General features: G+C 38.9%; 1 protein-coding gene across 2 annotated transcripts in view; it reads right to left on the bottom strand.

Moving 5' to 3' along the window:
* Nucleotides 1–426: 426 nt before the first annotated feature.
* LOC113174496 (FERM domain-containing protein 5-like) overlaps nucleotides 427–16,549 on the bottom strand; it is a 56,877-nt gene continuing 40,754 nt past the window's right edge. For both annotated transcript variants that reach the window (XM_026378549.1, XM_026378550.1), the window contains 10 exons: nucleotides 13,612–13,709; nucleotides 11,607–11,730; nucleotides 9,127–9,214; nucleotides 8,767–8,855; nucleotides 6,715–6,778; nucleotides 6,144–6,235; nucleotides 5,975–6,049; nucleotides 5,687–5,755; nucleotides 5,442–5,548; nucleotides 427–2,651 (listed from right to left, as the gene is read on the bottom strand). In XM_026378549.1, coding sequence (XP_026234334.1) covers nucleotides 2,062–2,651; nucleotides 5,442–5,548; nucleotides 5,687–5,755; nucleotides 5,975–6,049; nucleotides 6,144–6,235; nucleotides 6,715–6,778; nucleotides 8,767–8,855; nucleotides 9,127–9,214; nucleotides 11,607–11,730; nucleotides 13,612–13,709 — 1,396 coding nt within the window. In that variant the 3' untranslated portion in view covers nucleotides 427–2,061. The remainder of the gene's footprint in view (nucleotides 2,652–5,441; nucleotides 5,549–5,686; nucleotides 5,756–5,974; nucleotides 6,050–6,143; nucleotides 6,236–6,714; nucleotides 6,779–8,766; nucleotides 8,856–9,126; nucleotides 9,215–11,606; nucleotides 11,731–13,611; nucleotides 13,710–16,549) is intronic.

Here is a 16,549-nt window from a genome sequence, read left to right as displayed (position 1 = left end):
ACAAATACATGAAGACAAAAGGATGCTTTAAAGAACAAATTGTAAGTGGTATAAAGCACATTTTCAGTCTCAGCTGGTACTCTTCACTTGCTTTAAAGCAAATGGATTAATAAATGATCAATCTATTAAAATTTAAACTCAAATTATGAGTTTTGTTTTTTTATTAAACATATCTGTTGTATGTATCTGTAACTCAAACTTTAAATAAAGAGCAGAGGCCACCTAAGAATGACTCATTCTGGCTATTCCAGTGTTGCTCACTTGAAAATATCAACATGAACAAACAAACAAACAAACAACATTTAAGGCCTTGTATTTAATAGTACAGGGATTCTCTAAGTACTGTCTTCATTCCAACTTTAAACCTGTGTCATTTCTAGGACACATTCAAATACTAACTTTCCCACTGTCCCTCAGCCAGTTTTGGTGTAGCACAACATTAGTTGTCTGTCACAAACTGACTCCATGTTTTAAATTATGCAGTTGAATGCTCTGGGCTGCACACACTGTAGGCTAAACATTTAATTGACATACACTATAAGGCTGGAATAATTAGGACAGCAGACTTATTCCATCTGTTGCCGCAAACTGACAGAAACACCAGACAGCAGAGTTCTTTGGTAGGTGCGATGATGATGATGATGATGATGATGATGATGATGATGATGATGACTGCAGTAGGGCGTAAACATGACTTATCTTAGGCTCTGTTGTAAGCGAGTGCAGGGCTAAAAACTAGATATCAACTGTAAAAAAAATGCTTCCAGTCCATTAAAAGTGACTGTGAGGAAACATCCGCTTGTACAAAAATGCAAACATGATTGAAATAAGTTCAGCCTTTGACATAGTAAATGCATAATTTAACCAGAAGTCTACACTAAAATGAGTTGTCTTAACTGTATACTGAGGGAAAATAGCACTAATCTTTGCACAAGGTAAAACAAGCTCAAATTTCCCATTGTGGAAAGGATCTTGTTTTTTTTTAAACAGCATACTGCACATCAAGGTAAACTCCTTCTACAAAGTGTGGGAGTCCCAGAGCTAACCAAACATTTCACTATCACTACAGCTCTAACTCACATAGTTCTTCATCACTCTTACAACTACTGTAAAAGTAACTACAACAAAGTGTCAACTGGTCCTTACACACAGATGCTGATTGCCGTGGTTAGCATTATTTGGCTGCCAATTAATAAAGTCAGTAAACCTACCTACTCCATTACCTACATATATCCTAATAAAAGTTCAATTAATAGTCAGCGGACAATAAAACCTAATTGGTGCTCTGGACGAAAATGCTAATGTGAGCACACAGTTAATGGACCACAAACTAACAAAAGTAATCATTCAAGGCTCCTAACAGGGTACCAACAACATCTCCCCTGGGTCAAATAACTATTTCTTAGCATTTGTTTAAAATCAAGATGCCAGATGTGATGTTGTTTAGCACATCAGGCGAAGGCAGAAGAGCCTGGGAAGTGTGCTAACTTGCTTTTTCTTGACAGCACACTGTTACAACTCAAACTTAGACAGTTTTCTCATAGCAGCGATAATACGCAGTTGTCTCCTGCTAGGTCCGAATGAGCTAGACTGGCCCCCGTTTCGTCTTCGTCAAACCCACTAATCACACAACACAGCAGGTGATTCTGTCTTACAGTGATCTTACGTCATATAAATGAATACAAAAATAAAGGCAACTATTATCTGTGGTTGAATAAGTCAAGTGTGTCAAACTTGTTCATTCAATTTGATGTTAAAATGAAACCCTGACGCTGTGACTCTGTGTAAAAATAAAAATATCTTAAAATGACCTGAATTCCAAAAGAAAACGTGACTTGTTTTTTTTTTTCGCAGTGACGGTCAAACATAATAAGCAAAAGGCTCTTTAGGGGGACAGTCTGTGGCTTGTGACGGGAACTCCTTCTCTGGGGAAACTGAGTTCACACTTCACAGCCATTATTTTCTTTTTCCCTCCTCACCTGTCTGTTTGTTGTACGTGTCCCATTTCCATCAGTGAAAGCTTGTCCCATGTCGTACACTCTCTGCATCTTCCGCCTCGTCTCATTTGCTGATGAGGAAACCTCCCATCCATCGTAGCTTACAGGAGAACCAGCGCCGCAGAGGGCAGAAGTATTCAAAGTGGAACTGCTGGAATTCAGGTGTCTTGCGGATGTCTCTCAGGAAGGCAATGTCCAGGTCTGACTCTGTCAGCATGATGAGCAGCAGCAGGAGGGCAAACAGCAGTCCAATAGTGACCAGAAACAGACGTAGCACACTCAGGATGAACTTGTTCAGTTCCTCTAAGTCGCTGGACGGTGAGGGCCTGCTCCTAACCATACGCAGGTGTCTCCTTCCAGGTCCGAACTCTGCTACCTGCCCTTCCTTTCGTGCCCCCGCCTCTGACTCCTTCTCCTCATCGATGCTGCAGGTAGAGCCATTGAGGTGGCGAGCCAAAGGCATCTCTACACCATGTTCGGCCACGGGTGTAGGCAGCATGCTGTCTGAGGGGCTGTAGACCTCATCGGAGATGACCGCTGATGTGCTTGCCTCGCTGCCATCCACCATTTGGCCCCGGGAAGGCATGAAGGAGTCACCATGAGAGACAGACCGCACAGGCGTGGAGTGGGCGCTGTCTCTAAGTGACTCCAGACCTGCAAACACACAGTAGAGGAAGACTCATTAAAATAAGGATCCAAATACATGTTTTCTCAAATCAAACATGCAGTATTGTCTCCACCCTACACCATAAAACACCATCCTATATAACTATACATGCAGTTCGTCTTTGAATTGATTCAGTCTGATGCCATAAGACTACTCAGTGTGCACTATGTGGATCATCCTGTTGATTTAACATTCAAATAGAAAGATATAATATTCTAAATCACAGTGTAAATGACACATTTAAAGAAGTTAATGTTTAACATGATATCAAACATGTTAAAAACAGATATGGAAACACTCCAGACGCAGAAACGATTTTACAAATAGTTCCTGGTAATGTAGTGAAACATCTAATGAAGATGTCAGAATAAAACAAACTCTTACTATTGTAAGTCTCTCTCCCAACTCAGTTAGAGATTAGATTCCAACTATGTATTTCTGCAGATGTCAAACTTAATAATTTAGTTTGATGTGTTTTCTCTTGTGCTCATTATGAATCACTGATTCTTTACAGAACCTGTGTCTGTTTTTGATGCAGTTGAAAGATGAGGTCTAAGGAGTAATTATGTTCAATTTGGGTTTAATTTGTCCTAAATTAATAGATTCACTCAGCCTCTTTGCCAGAATTTTCAGGTACATTGTGGCAACATTTATAATTCTGATGTGGCCAGATGGGAAACCTTATGTTGTTTTCAATGTCCAACTCTCAAGAGAGAAACAATTCAGCTGTTCCATCATGGATAGAGAATATCAGACACATACACATGAGCCTGAAATGATTGCATCACCATTTAAACACTATTGCTTAAGAGAAAGTACATTTTCAGAGCTGCTCTGCTCCAGTAGCCACGGTAAGGCTTTAAGAACCATAACAAGACAGCACTCAATGATCCTGCATCACAAATCCAGCCTCACTTTTTACCTTTACAACTGGCTGCTGGGCTGCAGCCATGGAGTTGAGGGGGCACAGCTAGCCTGGAAGGAGTCCTGGAGCTGTGTCCTGACCCGGGATCAGAGCCTGAGGTGGAGGAACCTCCAGGAAGGGCGGGGAAGAGAGGTAGGACCCCCAAAGCCTTGCCCAAGAGCCTGGGTCCCAGAGACAGCACGCGCACGTTCACATCTCGATAACAGTGGTTGATCATACGCAAGTGAACGTTCACCTTGGTCTTGATCCGGATCAGACACTTCACCATGGTTTAAGCAGAGCAAAGCACACCTGTCTGACTGTAACTGGCTTTCAACACACTTTTATCGCCCTCCTTTTCTAAATATCTTCCTTCTGTCTGTCTTTGTCTCAGACTCTGGTTGGCTGGCTAAGGGGTGCTGCCTTCTCCACAGAGAGCTCTCACATGCTTTCAGGCAGGCTGACAGTGGTAGATAAATAGGAAGACAGACAGAGAGTCACAGACAAGGCACGGGAATGTGGTCTGCTTGTGTCACAGTTCACCTCGGCCCCCCTCCTGCTGTTGGGTGTGACACGCATGGCATGGTCCCTGACAGCAGGAGCTATTTTCAGACTGAGATATTATTACCAGTAGAAATACCAGCTCAGACAGAGCAAGAGGACAAAGCACAGGGGGTTTGTTTCACTGTTGCAACAGTGGGGTGCAATGTTAGAGCCTGCTCTCCATGTCAGTGACAAGAGGGGGGCTAGTTTGACAAAGAACCATTTAGTTGTAAATGCACTACAATAGACTTTTTTTTAGTTTTATTCAGACTAGTCAACTGAGAGCAAACTTACTCACTGTGGCAGCATTGGCAAAAGGTTAATAGTCTGTTGGAGGAGAGAGGGTACACTAAGTGCCCTTTATAAACTGACAGGATGGCTTTCTTATGTCAAAATAATGCCCGAGGCCACTGGCTGATGGGCAAACACTGGAAGGTGTATGTGTGTGCTTCAGAAACAGGAAATAACGAGATATCCATCAAATACAGAGAGAAACACAAGTGCCAGTCATGTCAAGTGCCAAAGAGCTCAGTTAGTTTGAAAACACAAATTACAGGCGGATTTAAAAAACGATTCATATGTGTTACTGTAGATACACGGTTAAAATAGTAAGAGTGTAGAGTATTCATACTGTAGTGGTGCCTTTGTTTCCCTGACAGGTTTGTCCTGCTTACCTGTTTTTTGACTCTGCTTTGCTAAATCTTTGTCTGTTTCCACCTTCATTGTTACTGTTAGTTTGTTCCACCTGGTCTTATACCATGTTTCCACTTTCATTACTGTTACATTTCATTACAATTAGATGTTTTCAGTGAATGTGTCCTGAATAAATGTGATGTTGGTGCATCCCTGGTGAGGTTCTTCATAGTAGACATGGGTGCACTTTGAGTATAATGAACCTGGTATGAAGTTTAAAATGTTAAAATATCTAAAAAAAGTAGCATTAATAACAAAGCGTGTGACATCATGCTTATGAGTATATGAAATTTAATTGTGATGAACAATAGATTCTTGTTAACTTGAAAAAATAAAAAATCATTTGTATCTGAAAATAAGTTCCTGTCTTGGTCACGATCCAGTTAACTCTCAATAAACCTTTTGAAGGTTTGGGTTTGAAGACTTGTTGCCATGACAACAGACAACGACTCCAAATCATTTTAAACCAGCTTCAAGGAGATAAAAAAGTCCAGACTTATGTCAAATCATCAGCATTTCACATGTGCATACCTGGGTTGTCCACATGTGAAGAACAGGACCCTGGACGCTCAGTGAGCCTGTTTGTGTGTATGTGTGTGTGTGTGTGTGTGTTTGTGTGCACATGTGCGTGTTTTACCCTCCATGATGGAGATATGCACAGCTCTTCGCCGGGTCCTGGGCACGCTGGTCAAACGAGGACCATGAGTGATAGATGGACAGCTCCGACTTGGCACCATGCCAGCCCTGGACAAACACAAAAAAACCCACAAATAAACACAAGCTAATGGCCCAACATATGTACACAATCAAACACAGAAATAAAATGTTAAAACTATTCACAAAGCATGCTGATCAGTTCAGACAATGCAGTTCAAATCGCACCTGTGGATCTCAGGAGGGTCTCTTTTAATTTTGGCACTTTGTTCCATTACTTCTTTTGCAACTTTCCCACTGAGAAAAGATAGAAAAGGTAAAAAAAATGTTTTTAGAAAAAATACATTTGCGATTTATATGAAATGAGACCACCAAATATACCACCAAATACCACCAAATACCAAATATATATACATACATATATATATATATATATATATACACACACATATATATAATATCTCTAAGTTAATCTAAAAAGTACTACAAACACACTGTGTGCTTTACAGTGCATACCTGTATCTAAAGCGGCTACCCTTAAAGAAGAGATTACTACTGGACACAGTGCGGACTTGACTTGACTTCTCCAACCTGCAAGTAGATTGAGATAAAATCAAATATAGTAAAAAGCTTAAATGAAGTAATGCCATTTCTGGTGTTTATCTGTACAGGTCCTGTGACTCACTTGTAGAAGGCCTGATTCTCAACTCCACACTTCCACAGATGCTTACAGGCCTCAGGTGTGGGTGCAAAGTAAGTAAGTATGATTTTCCTATCCTGTAACAAATACAGTACTCAACATCAACTTCAACCCATTGGTATATTATACTGTACAAATATGGAAAATATTAAGAAAACCTTTATACTGATGCATTATTAATCTTCTGTCAAAGTGACTTTGACGTTTCCAAGACAAGAGAAAATGTCCTTTTGTCCTTTCCGACATGCAACCTTCTTGGCTTAATTAGCTCTTTGCTACAGGTCATCATGAACCCATCCACCGAAACCGCCAAGAACACGTCATGCGAACCTTCACAACATGCTGTATATGAACTAACTCTCACTTAGTGGCTTTACTTTTCCTTTTTTATCTGATAAAACCCATTTCTTTCTAAAAACCTTTTATCTCCAATCACTTCCAATTTACTTCTGTACTAAGGGTAGATTTCATTGTCTCCCTAGTAGCAGTGTCTCCATGCATAAATCAAGTCCATATTTCAGAGTTTTAGAAAAGGCAGTTCTTTAATAATGCATACCTCCTTCTGATTTGCATATATATGGAATGTCTTTGCTTCAAACTTGAGTTTGGTCACCTCATCCCTGAGATAGAGAGACATTGGAGAGGACAGAGAGGAAAAGACCAATGAAAAAGTGAAAATAGAACAAGACAAAATTATCAAATAACAACAGAAAAAAAGCATTTTAGTGATAAAAAAGAATAAATGAATTAAAGGTGCTAAAATTTTAATTGTGGCTGGAGGCTAATTAATAAGGCCAACAGTGTTTCTTTTCTGTATAAAAGACAAGACATGCTGATTCTAGAAACAGAAAATGACACCAATAATGTGTAAGAGATTGAAAAATGGATTTCTACAAAAACAACTCTGCTCAACAGCTGGTTGACTCGGCCGTCTTGAAAAGGTTACTAATTTCCCCTTGTACTGATCACTGGTTATGCTTTCTTTCCATTAGAGTCCTTTGCCTCATATTTCATTAAATGCACAAATAGAAAAATGTTGTTTCTATTTAGACCTTAAACAACGGCTGTATTAACCACAACAGCAGTCACAGCACAATGCACAAGGCCAAATCAAAATATTGCTCTGGTGCAGTGGTATGCGCTTAACGTAGAGGAAACATTACAAAAGCTCCACATTTCTGTTTAGATTAATGTCTCAGAATCATTATGTTCCAAGTAAATTTTTTTTCTACACCATATTGCCCATAAGCAATTTGGCCTTGGAAGAATTTTTTGAAGTAACTGATAGCATCTACAGACAGGGATGAAATTATTGACACCCTTCCCTTAAGGAAAGAAAAACCCACAAAGGTCACCGAAATAACTAGAAACTGACAAAAGTAATAATAAATAAAAATTCACTAAAAATGAACTTATGAAAATCAGACATTGCTTTTCAGTTGCGGTTCAACAGACGTTTCTTGAAAAAACAAACTAATAAAACTGACAAAAACACTTTACTTAATATTTTGCTGTACAAGCTTTTAAGGCAATCACTGCCTTCTGCAGACTGTAGAGCTTTCTGACACGGGGCAGAACGCTTTGCTCCAGAATGCCTTGATAGTCCTGAGATTTCATTGGACCCTGCACAGATTTAAGACACCCTGTGCCAGATGCAGCAAAGCAGCCCCAGAACATAACCGAACCTCCTCCATGTTTTACAGTAGCTACAGTGTTATTTTCTTTGTATGCTTCATTTCTGCGTCTGTAATCATAGAGCTGATGTGACGTACCAAAAAGTTCCAGTTTTGTCTCATCTGTCCAAAGAACATTTTCACAGAATCTTTGTGGTTTGTCAGTATGCATTTTCTATTTTTTTATGATTTGTTTTTAACAGTAGGTCCCTCCTTGGTCGTCTTCCATTAAGTCCACTGGCTTAAACAGTGACTCTTGGTGTGATCTGATGCCGAAGCTTGACCTTGCATTTCATCTTTAATCTCTTTGGAAGTTGTGGAAATTAAAGAAAGAGCAGCTATGTCTGATTTTCATTAGTTCATTTTTATTACATTTTTATTTATCATTACTTTTGCGAGTTTCAAGTTTTTTCAGTGACCTTTGGTGGGCTTTTCTGTCTTTAAGGGAAGGGTGCCTATAATTTTGCCAAATTCTGTATTATAATAATATATTTGATCAACATGAATTCAAATCCTAAAAACAACAAACCTAACATTATAGTGTTTAGACCAACAATGTTAGAGTTTGGATCAGAAGACCTTGATTTTACCACACAAGCTGTTTGATGTAATTTTAGGATTGTCTTTTTCTTTTTGTGGAACAATAAACAAGCTGTTCTGAGGCACTTCTGTTATTTTGAAGAAGAGTGTAGCTGATCAGTCCTAAATCACTTTAAAACTTGAACATTTGGACGTGAACATTGAGCAGCTTGTTTATTTTCCTGCTACTAGACTTAATACAAGCTGTTAATGCAGGACAAATGAACAACTAAAGACAGTTTTACGCTGGTTAAAATATTAGGATGGTAACTGGGAGTAGCTCACGTGGCCATTACAGGCCTACATAACTACTATGTAACATCACTGTTCAATTTAAACTGTTCATCTGCACTCACCATTTGAGGAAATGGACCCTCCTGTTTCCTTGCAGAACAGTGAATCCAAAGGGAGTGAAAGCCAGAAAAGCTGGGTTGCCTGACACATCCTGACAGGCACGAAAAAACATGTTTCCAATTATTGTAGAATCAGAATTTCAAATTAGTGTGACACTATATTCCCTTTTAAATTTCCAACATTAATAAAGGATACTGAAGACAGAAGTGCAACAAATGAAATGTATGAATTACTTCGGTTAATTCATCTTACATTTACTCAGAATGTATTGCAGCAAATTGCACAGGAAGAAAAACTAAATCCATAAAAAACACAAGCTCATAATAAGGATATACATAAGAAATTAGTTTTTATAAAATCACCTTGCATGGATGAGGGTCTACTCCATAGGTCTCCAACATCTGTGCCTTCTGGAGGAAGTTGAGCTCTGAAGTTTCAGGTGTCTGACCTCTGAAAAAAAAAGAAAGGTTTTTTAACTGGTTTCCTTTTTTTGCTGAATATACTGGGGCCAAGAAATATTTAGTAGTAAATCTGATTTTTCAGAGTGCCTAGCAGATTTTGAATATTCTTTGCAAGAACAACCAATCAGTCGTTTTTTGTCAATGATAACAATCCACAGTGATGATTTAAGAGTAACAAGTGTGAAGTGAGTAATGACCATGATACGTTTTAATGTGTTACAGCAAAGAATGGTCTTGTCAAAGAAGACTGCATTTAGCTAAACCTACATTTAGTTGCCACAAACTAATTTAAGCAGGTTTTGTTGATAAAATATAAATAAGCAAATGTGATCACTGTGCCTTTTGAATTAAGCTCAAGCTGACACATGCCCCTTCTTGGTTCAGGCTAAAGTCTAAAGCAAGAACACAGCTGTTGTACCCAGAGCTTGTGTTCTGCCAAAGTAAATGATCGTCAGACAGCAGCGTGGGATCAAATCTGTGACCAGGACTTCATAACCAGCTAATGAGTTAGAGTACAGTAAAGAAATATCATGCATTGTAACCTTAGATCTATGAGCACAGGTATAACTACAACAAAACTGATGAGCTTGCTATCTCACATCTGGTAACAGAAATTTCCATATAATCTCATATAATCAATCAAAAATTGCACATACTACAGTAAGTCATCAACAGAGATCCAAACACTACCTGCTGTGGCACTAAACAGACGCAACAATGTGCTTGGTCCATAGCACTAATTTATGGGGGTCAGGTCAGGATTCACCACTGCCATCAATTCTATGGACTAGCAACCAAGTAGAGCTGCACAGCTACACAGCATCACTCATGTCTGAAGACCTCTTTGAACAAGCAAAAACGTGGTTAATTCATGCTTGAGTAGAGGTCAAGCTGTGGTCACTTTTGGTCTACTTTGGAAACAACTCATCTATTTTCCTGAACCAGCAGCCCAATTTCTCCCAAAAAACAACAAACACAGAAAAAGATCCAGAAACAATTCACAAGTGTAAAATCATGAAAACGAAGAATATGTACTGTATATCCAGGCCTTTGTCTACTTCTGGAAACCAAATGGAAAAGTTAATCTCAGAATTCATCCTGCTACCTTTATCAGCAGTCAGGTCATCAACAAACACACCATCCATTAGCAGCCATACATGCACATGCCATAACACTGCCTCCACCATGTTTGACTTTGGATCATGACTTGTTCTTTCTCCATCATTTTCTCTTCCCATCATTCTGGTACAAGTTGTTCTTGTTTTGATCCCAAGAATCTTATTCCAGAACTTGTCGGGATTTTTTTAGTGGTTTTCTGGCCTAACTGTTCTGGGGGGTTGCCCTTGTTTTGCAGCTTGTTTTCAAGCGTCTGGATTTACATTTATACTATAGACTTTGACAATGACACTCCTACCTCCTCAAGAGTGTTATTGACTTGGCTAGATGTTGTGAGAGGGTTCTACTTCACCATGGACTGAATTCTATTGACATCCACTTTATTTGTCATCTGTGGCAGTGAACGTCTTCTTTAAAAAAATATTACAAACTAATCTTTCTGATGGATTCATTGTGTTTTTTCAGCCTAATGATGTCCTCCTTCACTTACACAGGCACCTCTTTGGACTGACAGTGCTGACAGTTCCAATGAACAGCTACTAAATCCAAATATAACACCCAGAGCAACCTCCAGGCCTTTTATCTGCTTGATTAGTCAGGAAATAAAAAAGAAACAGGTTACACTTGGCAATGTTAGCAGCCCTTATTTATTAGCCCCCCAAAATGCGGCTTGTATATAAATGGCTTTAATTCCTGGATGGTTCATTTAAAACCCGACAAACCCTTAAAGCTGTAAGTCTTTACTTTTACATCACATCTTAGGTGTTTCATTTTCAATCCAAAATGGTGGAGTACAGAGGACAATTCCCAAAAACGTATCTTCATTCCATTACTCACAAACCCGACCGTAATTTTTCCACTGTCTGTAACGCTTGATATTCTTTTATGTGAATTTGGTATTCAGTATTGTATATCAATGTATTACTGAAACAAAACATGTTTTTCTTTTTTACTGCTCATGATTCATGGCTTATAATTCCACAGTCATCCAAAGTTAAGAACAGGCTCCATCTCAAAATGCATTAGTGTTGCACCCATAATGACTGTTAATACGTCCTGTCATGCAGTGCTGCTACTGCATCTTAAAATACAGTTGCCTTAGGGAAACCGACTGTAAAACCATCACAGCAGTTGTTTCCCATGAGTCGCTCATAGGTTTAACAGCCACTATAAGAGTACTGTGTAGGTGTCACAGAAGCACACATAACTTATGTGTGCTTCTGTGACGCCTGCGCTGTGGCTGTACAGTACAGGTGTCACCTTACATTAGCTCGGTCTTGTGGATCTCAGCAATCCGCCGCTCCAGCTTCTCTGAGTGTTTGGGGAAGAACTGGAACTTGGAGCTGTATCCCTCTGGGTGTTTCCCGGGGTCATAGTCGCCGATTTCAGCTGGAAATTGAGAAATAAAGAAACAAAGACCATATTTAAAATTGTTGTTGTTTCCTATTCAATTAATGTACCAAGGATTTTTTACTTAATCTTTTTTTGTAGCTGTCCTAAAACATCAATGTAAAACAGGAGTATTATTATAGTGTATAGTTATAATCACAGTCAAGCACTGGGCAAAAACCAAGAAATCAAGGTTTTCAATGCACCTGTAGTGCAATAAAGGGACAACAAAACAAATTAGTACATAGTGAATAAGGATGACTCAGACATAACAAAACAAAAATTCACCTAACTTACAAGTTTTGAATAGCAGTAGATTTTTACTGCATTCACTTCGGAAAATTTATTGGGTATATTTATTATTCAAATTTAAAGGGACAAACCTTTTGAGTGTGGACAAATTCTCAATTTAATCTTAAAATGACTTCTTTCCATTTTGTCTTCATGCATTGGTGAAATGGCAAGTTTATCTCAACATTCTCTGCACTGATGTAAACTGATGTACAGTATGGCTGTGTATTGGCCGGAAGCCGGTGATAGAATATGTATCATGATATGCTGCAATACTGTAAGTAAGGTGCAATATTGCAATTTTTTTAAATCAGATATTTAGGAAAACTGTCATAATAGGAAGAACACACCATCATTTGCATAAATTAACACTACCATCTAGTGGTCTGCTGTTTAAACACAACACAAAATGTTTTTTTAAGAATCGATTGAGTAACGCACAACACAATAATGAGATTGTCTTTTGTTTCACCCATAGTTAGCTTAAGTCTGACTTTGACTCTGACATTTAAGACGGTGGAGTGACTACAGGAGATTTTGGCTACTTGCCGGCTCTTTGGGAATCAGGCGGCCATCTGCATTCGCAGAGCCAAAAACCTCATAGTTTATATGAGCAGTGTGGAGCAGTGTGGTAAATATGGATTCACATTTTGTGTCAGTCAATGTCAACAAGGGCTTTTATAAACCAGAGAAACCAGGCAAAGAGATGCGTTAAAGAAAAACAAAGCTCAATCCCTGGGCAAACCCTGAGTTGGTTAGGCAAAAACTTTATTCCCCTTTCTTTATCCTGTCAGTGAATCTCTACCTCTTTATATGGTTATTACCAAATCTTCTATCTATGCTGGGGTTGTCTCTATCACCACTCTCTATAATACTGTAGTACCTAGTTACATGTATATAGTTATAGTTATATAGTTTTTTGCTAAATTAAGTTTATATAGACATGAAGACATGCATATGCATATGCCTATCTCTCTGAATTTACAAGTATAACAAACTAATATCTACTGTAGTCTTGTCAATATATGTCATCCAATATACTCACAATCTGTTTTGTGGCTAGGGCCACACAGAGACTCCCAAGAACATTTAGATTCAAGGACTGTCTGAGCTGAAAAAGGCTGACAGAAGAGCTTACTGACAATGCGCGACAGGTAAAATCTTCTTTAGTGCATTTCCCCTTCTTGCATGTTGATCAACCAGATGACCAAAGGATGCATTTATTCTCAACATGTTGTGCTGCACATTTGCAAACACTCAAACAATAAAAGTCAATTTTTGGCACAATGTGGGTACTCAAAGATACACACAGATAGTGTGTATATGTTAGTCTACATGTGGTGGGCTACAGAAGCTACAGATCAGGCAATACTGAAATTTAAACACCCAATTTCTCACCAAAATATACGTAAAATATAGCATTTAAATGTCTCAAATGCAGCAGTCTTAAGACACCATGACCCTGCCTGACTTTATTGTTCAGGTTTCAATTCCTGCCAAGCATGAGAACGGCTTCATAATAAAGGTACAGAAGTCTTTTTGAAGTCTTTACATCACGTTCTATACTTAAATGGTTACACACAGTCATACCTTGTAATATGTAGGCGGCCAAGAGAGCAGCATCTGATGTCTTACACAGTAGGCGACCATGGTAGAGGTCCCGCTTGACCTGCAGGAAGACGAGGTATCTGTGGAGTGGAACACAAAGAAACTGATTTCGGTCATTAATCAAATATGACACAATCATCTGGCAACACATATGTTGGGTCTTTACAACTTACAGCAGTAGCGAGTCCTTTGGTGCAGGAAATGATTTATGTTAGCATGTTAAAACATTTTGCTAATTAGCACAAAATACAGCTGTGGTTAGTCCAAAGTGTTGGAGCAAAAACAAAATCATGGTTATACTGTGTAGTATAGTAGATTAGGTGGGCACCATGTGTTTAATATTCAGTTTTAGGTGTTATGTCATTATCATTGCACATAAGCTACAATTGCATTACTCTGGGGCTTTAATGACCCAATTTATTATTACAAGAAAGTATCATTGGCATTGGATCATTAGATACAGGACATGGCACCTGGTTCAAGGCAGAAATGATGGGAAGCATCATCATTTTAAGAACTGACAAAGAATTAATATATAAGATCGCAGGTTCTCACAGACGTCCGCTGGGAGCAAATCAATCTTCTGGCGTCATCCACAACAGCCATAGATTACTCACGTCACATTTCCCTTTCAGTATTCATTTCATACCTCTGTGACTGTGCTTCTCTCTAAGCAGCAAAGCAATAAATAGTATAATACTAAGCAGTGCTGTTAAAAAACGCCAGCACAGTCTACAGCAGGTACTGTACTTGGTGGTTTTAATGGTGTGTTTTAAGCAAGTTCTATATATGTTCCACACTGCATTCATTTTAAGCTGCATTTAATCTACATTTTGTTTATGTTTGACTGCTATAACTGACTGCTACAAAATTATTTACAATAAAAAAATACAATCTAAAATGAAGATAAAATCCACGTGAAATGTTATTACCTTTCATCTTTTTGCTTATCTACTATGTATTTTTGCGCAGAAAGGCTCCAGTCAGAACAGATGGCGGAGGATGGAGGAGCTCTCCTTTGCTGGCGCTCTGCTCTATCAAGAAAAGCTGGATTGTGAATAAGCTATTTCATTGCGTGGCAACCAGTTGACGGATGTGATTTACAGGGATCTGTGAGCTGGGCTCGCTCCTCACAGCAGTTTGCTCAGCTGTCAAGGATGCCACACACAGTACAGTAGTAGCCTCATGACACCGCCGCGTATAGAGTTCACTCAGTACTAAAAATCAAGGAGAAAGCACTTTATTTTAACATCTCAATGAAAACTGTTCTAGTTTTCCAGTTTTTGTTCAATAGAGTAAAGATGGTCTTTTAATACATATGAACATACAGAAACAGGTATTATTCTTTTAGACCTCCATGAAGCTGCGGTGTTCTTACTCATTTTTTAGTCATCTCAAAGCACGGCTGCAGGGACATAAAATAATAACAGTGAAATAAGAATACCTCTGATCTGATTTTATGAGAAATGGAAGTTAGAAAGACTGAAAATAGAGAGACATCCGCAGTGGTTCAATAAAACCAGTCACTGATTTTACTTTATTCCTGCCATTTAGCTGTCAGCATTTAAGATGGTGATGGTGACAAAATGGTCCTACTGTACATGATGTACTGTAATTGCTGAGATTAACAACTGTAAATTTGTGTTTTAGTAATGCGAGCTGGATGGACGCTTTACGTGATGACAACTCTCCACCTTCTCTGCTTGCTGACTTTTTGTATAAACCTAAACACAATGTGACATTTACATTGCGTCTTTGTGTCTTCTGCTTGTTTTTTATTGCTGCACGGTGACGGTGAATTATCTTTTCACAATGCATGGTTGTCATTTTTTTTTCTTGTTTCCCCTCTCTCCTTTGAGTTTTGTAATTGCTAATCACATCTGAGTGTAATTGCACACGCAATGACCTCTTATTGAAACGGTTCGGGCATATAAAAAGATTGATTGGTTGATTTGATCTTTTCTTCTCTTGTTCTTCACAAGTATTTGTTGTGTGAAAAAAGACTTGTAAAAATATCCAGATTTATGAATTAGAAAACCCTGCTACTTTTCAGACAATTCTGGTTCCAGTTTCACAAAATTTCCAACTAACAAGTCAAATCATGATATGAATTTGAAGTAATTATTTCCTCCTCTATTACTTTTACGAGTTTCAATAATCACACCAAATGTCACATCTGAAGAGGTCTCTCTCTCTGGTGGTATGAGCAGTCTGAGATGCTCAGGCAAGGCAAAAAGTAGAGGACCTGGCGAGGATGATTCTGCACCTCCTGAGACTCAAGGTTAAACATGCAATGGACCCCCTGCAGTTAGTGTAGCTTACAGGGAACAGGTTGGTGTGTTGTCCATGTCCATGTTTAGCCTCATCTGGAAGAACCTGCAGGTTATGTGAGGATTATGTTCTTGGATTTTTCAAGTGCCTTCAATATCATCCAACCAATCATCCTTAGAGAAAAACTGAAAGGGCTGGGGGTTGACACCTCATTTGTTTCCTGGACCACTGATCACCTGACAGAAAGGCCACAGTTTGTCAGGCTGGGGACCTGCATCTCTGGTATAGTCCTTAGCAGCACTGGGGCTCCACAGGGGACTGTTGCCACATTCAGAAATACTCTGCAATTCTGTATACAGATATATTTTGTAAGGTTTTAAACCTTACACTGTAAAGTGCCTCGAGAGGACTTATTTTGTGATTTGGCGTTATATAAATAAAATTTTATTTCATTAAAAATTGAATTGATAATACTGCAACTGTTGCATGTATCAGGAATGGAAAGGAAGATGAGTACAGAGGACTGATTAGGTCATTAGACATCTGCAGGAAGATGCTACAAATGTTTTACTACAGTAGCAAGCGTGCTGTCTTGCTGCAGTGAGCAGCCTGCACAGTGGCTGGGATGAGGTTGATCTCACTACAGGCT

Source organism: Anabas testudineus, chromosome 3 (genome assembly GCF_900324465.2).
Source record: "Anabas testudineus chromosome 3, fAnaTes1.2, whole genome shotgun sequence".
Classification (NCBI taxonomy): Eukaryota; Metazoa; Chordata; class Actinopteri; order Anabantiformes; family Anabantidae; genus Anabas; species Anabas testudineus.
The sequence above is the reverse complement of the archived record's forward strand: the minus strand, read 5'-3'. Positions and strand labels throughout refer to the sequence as shown.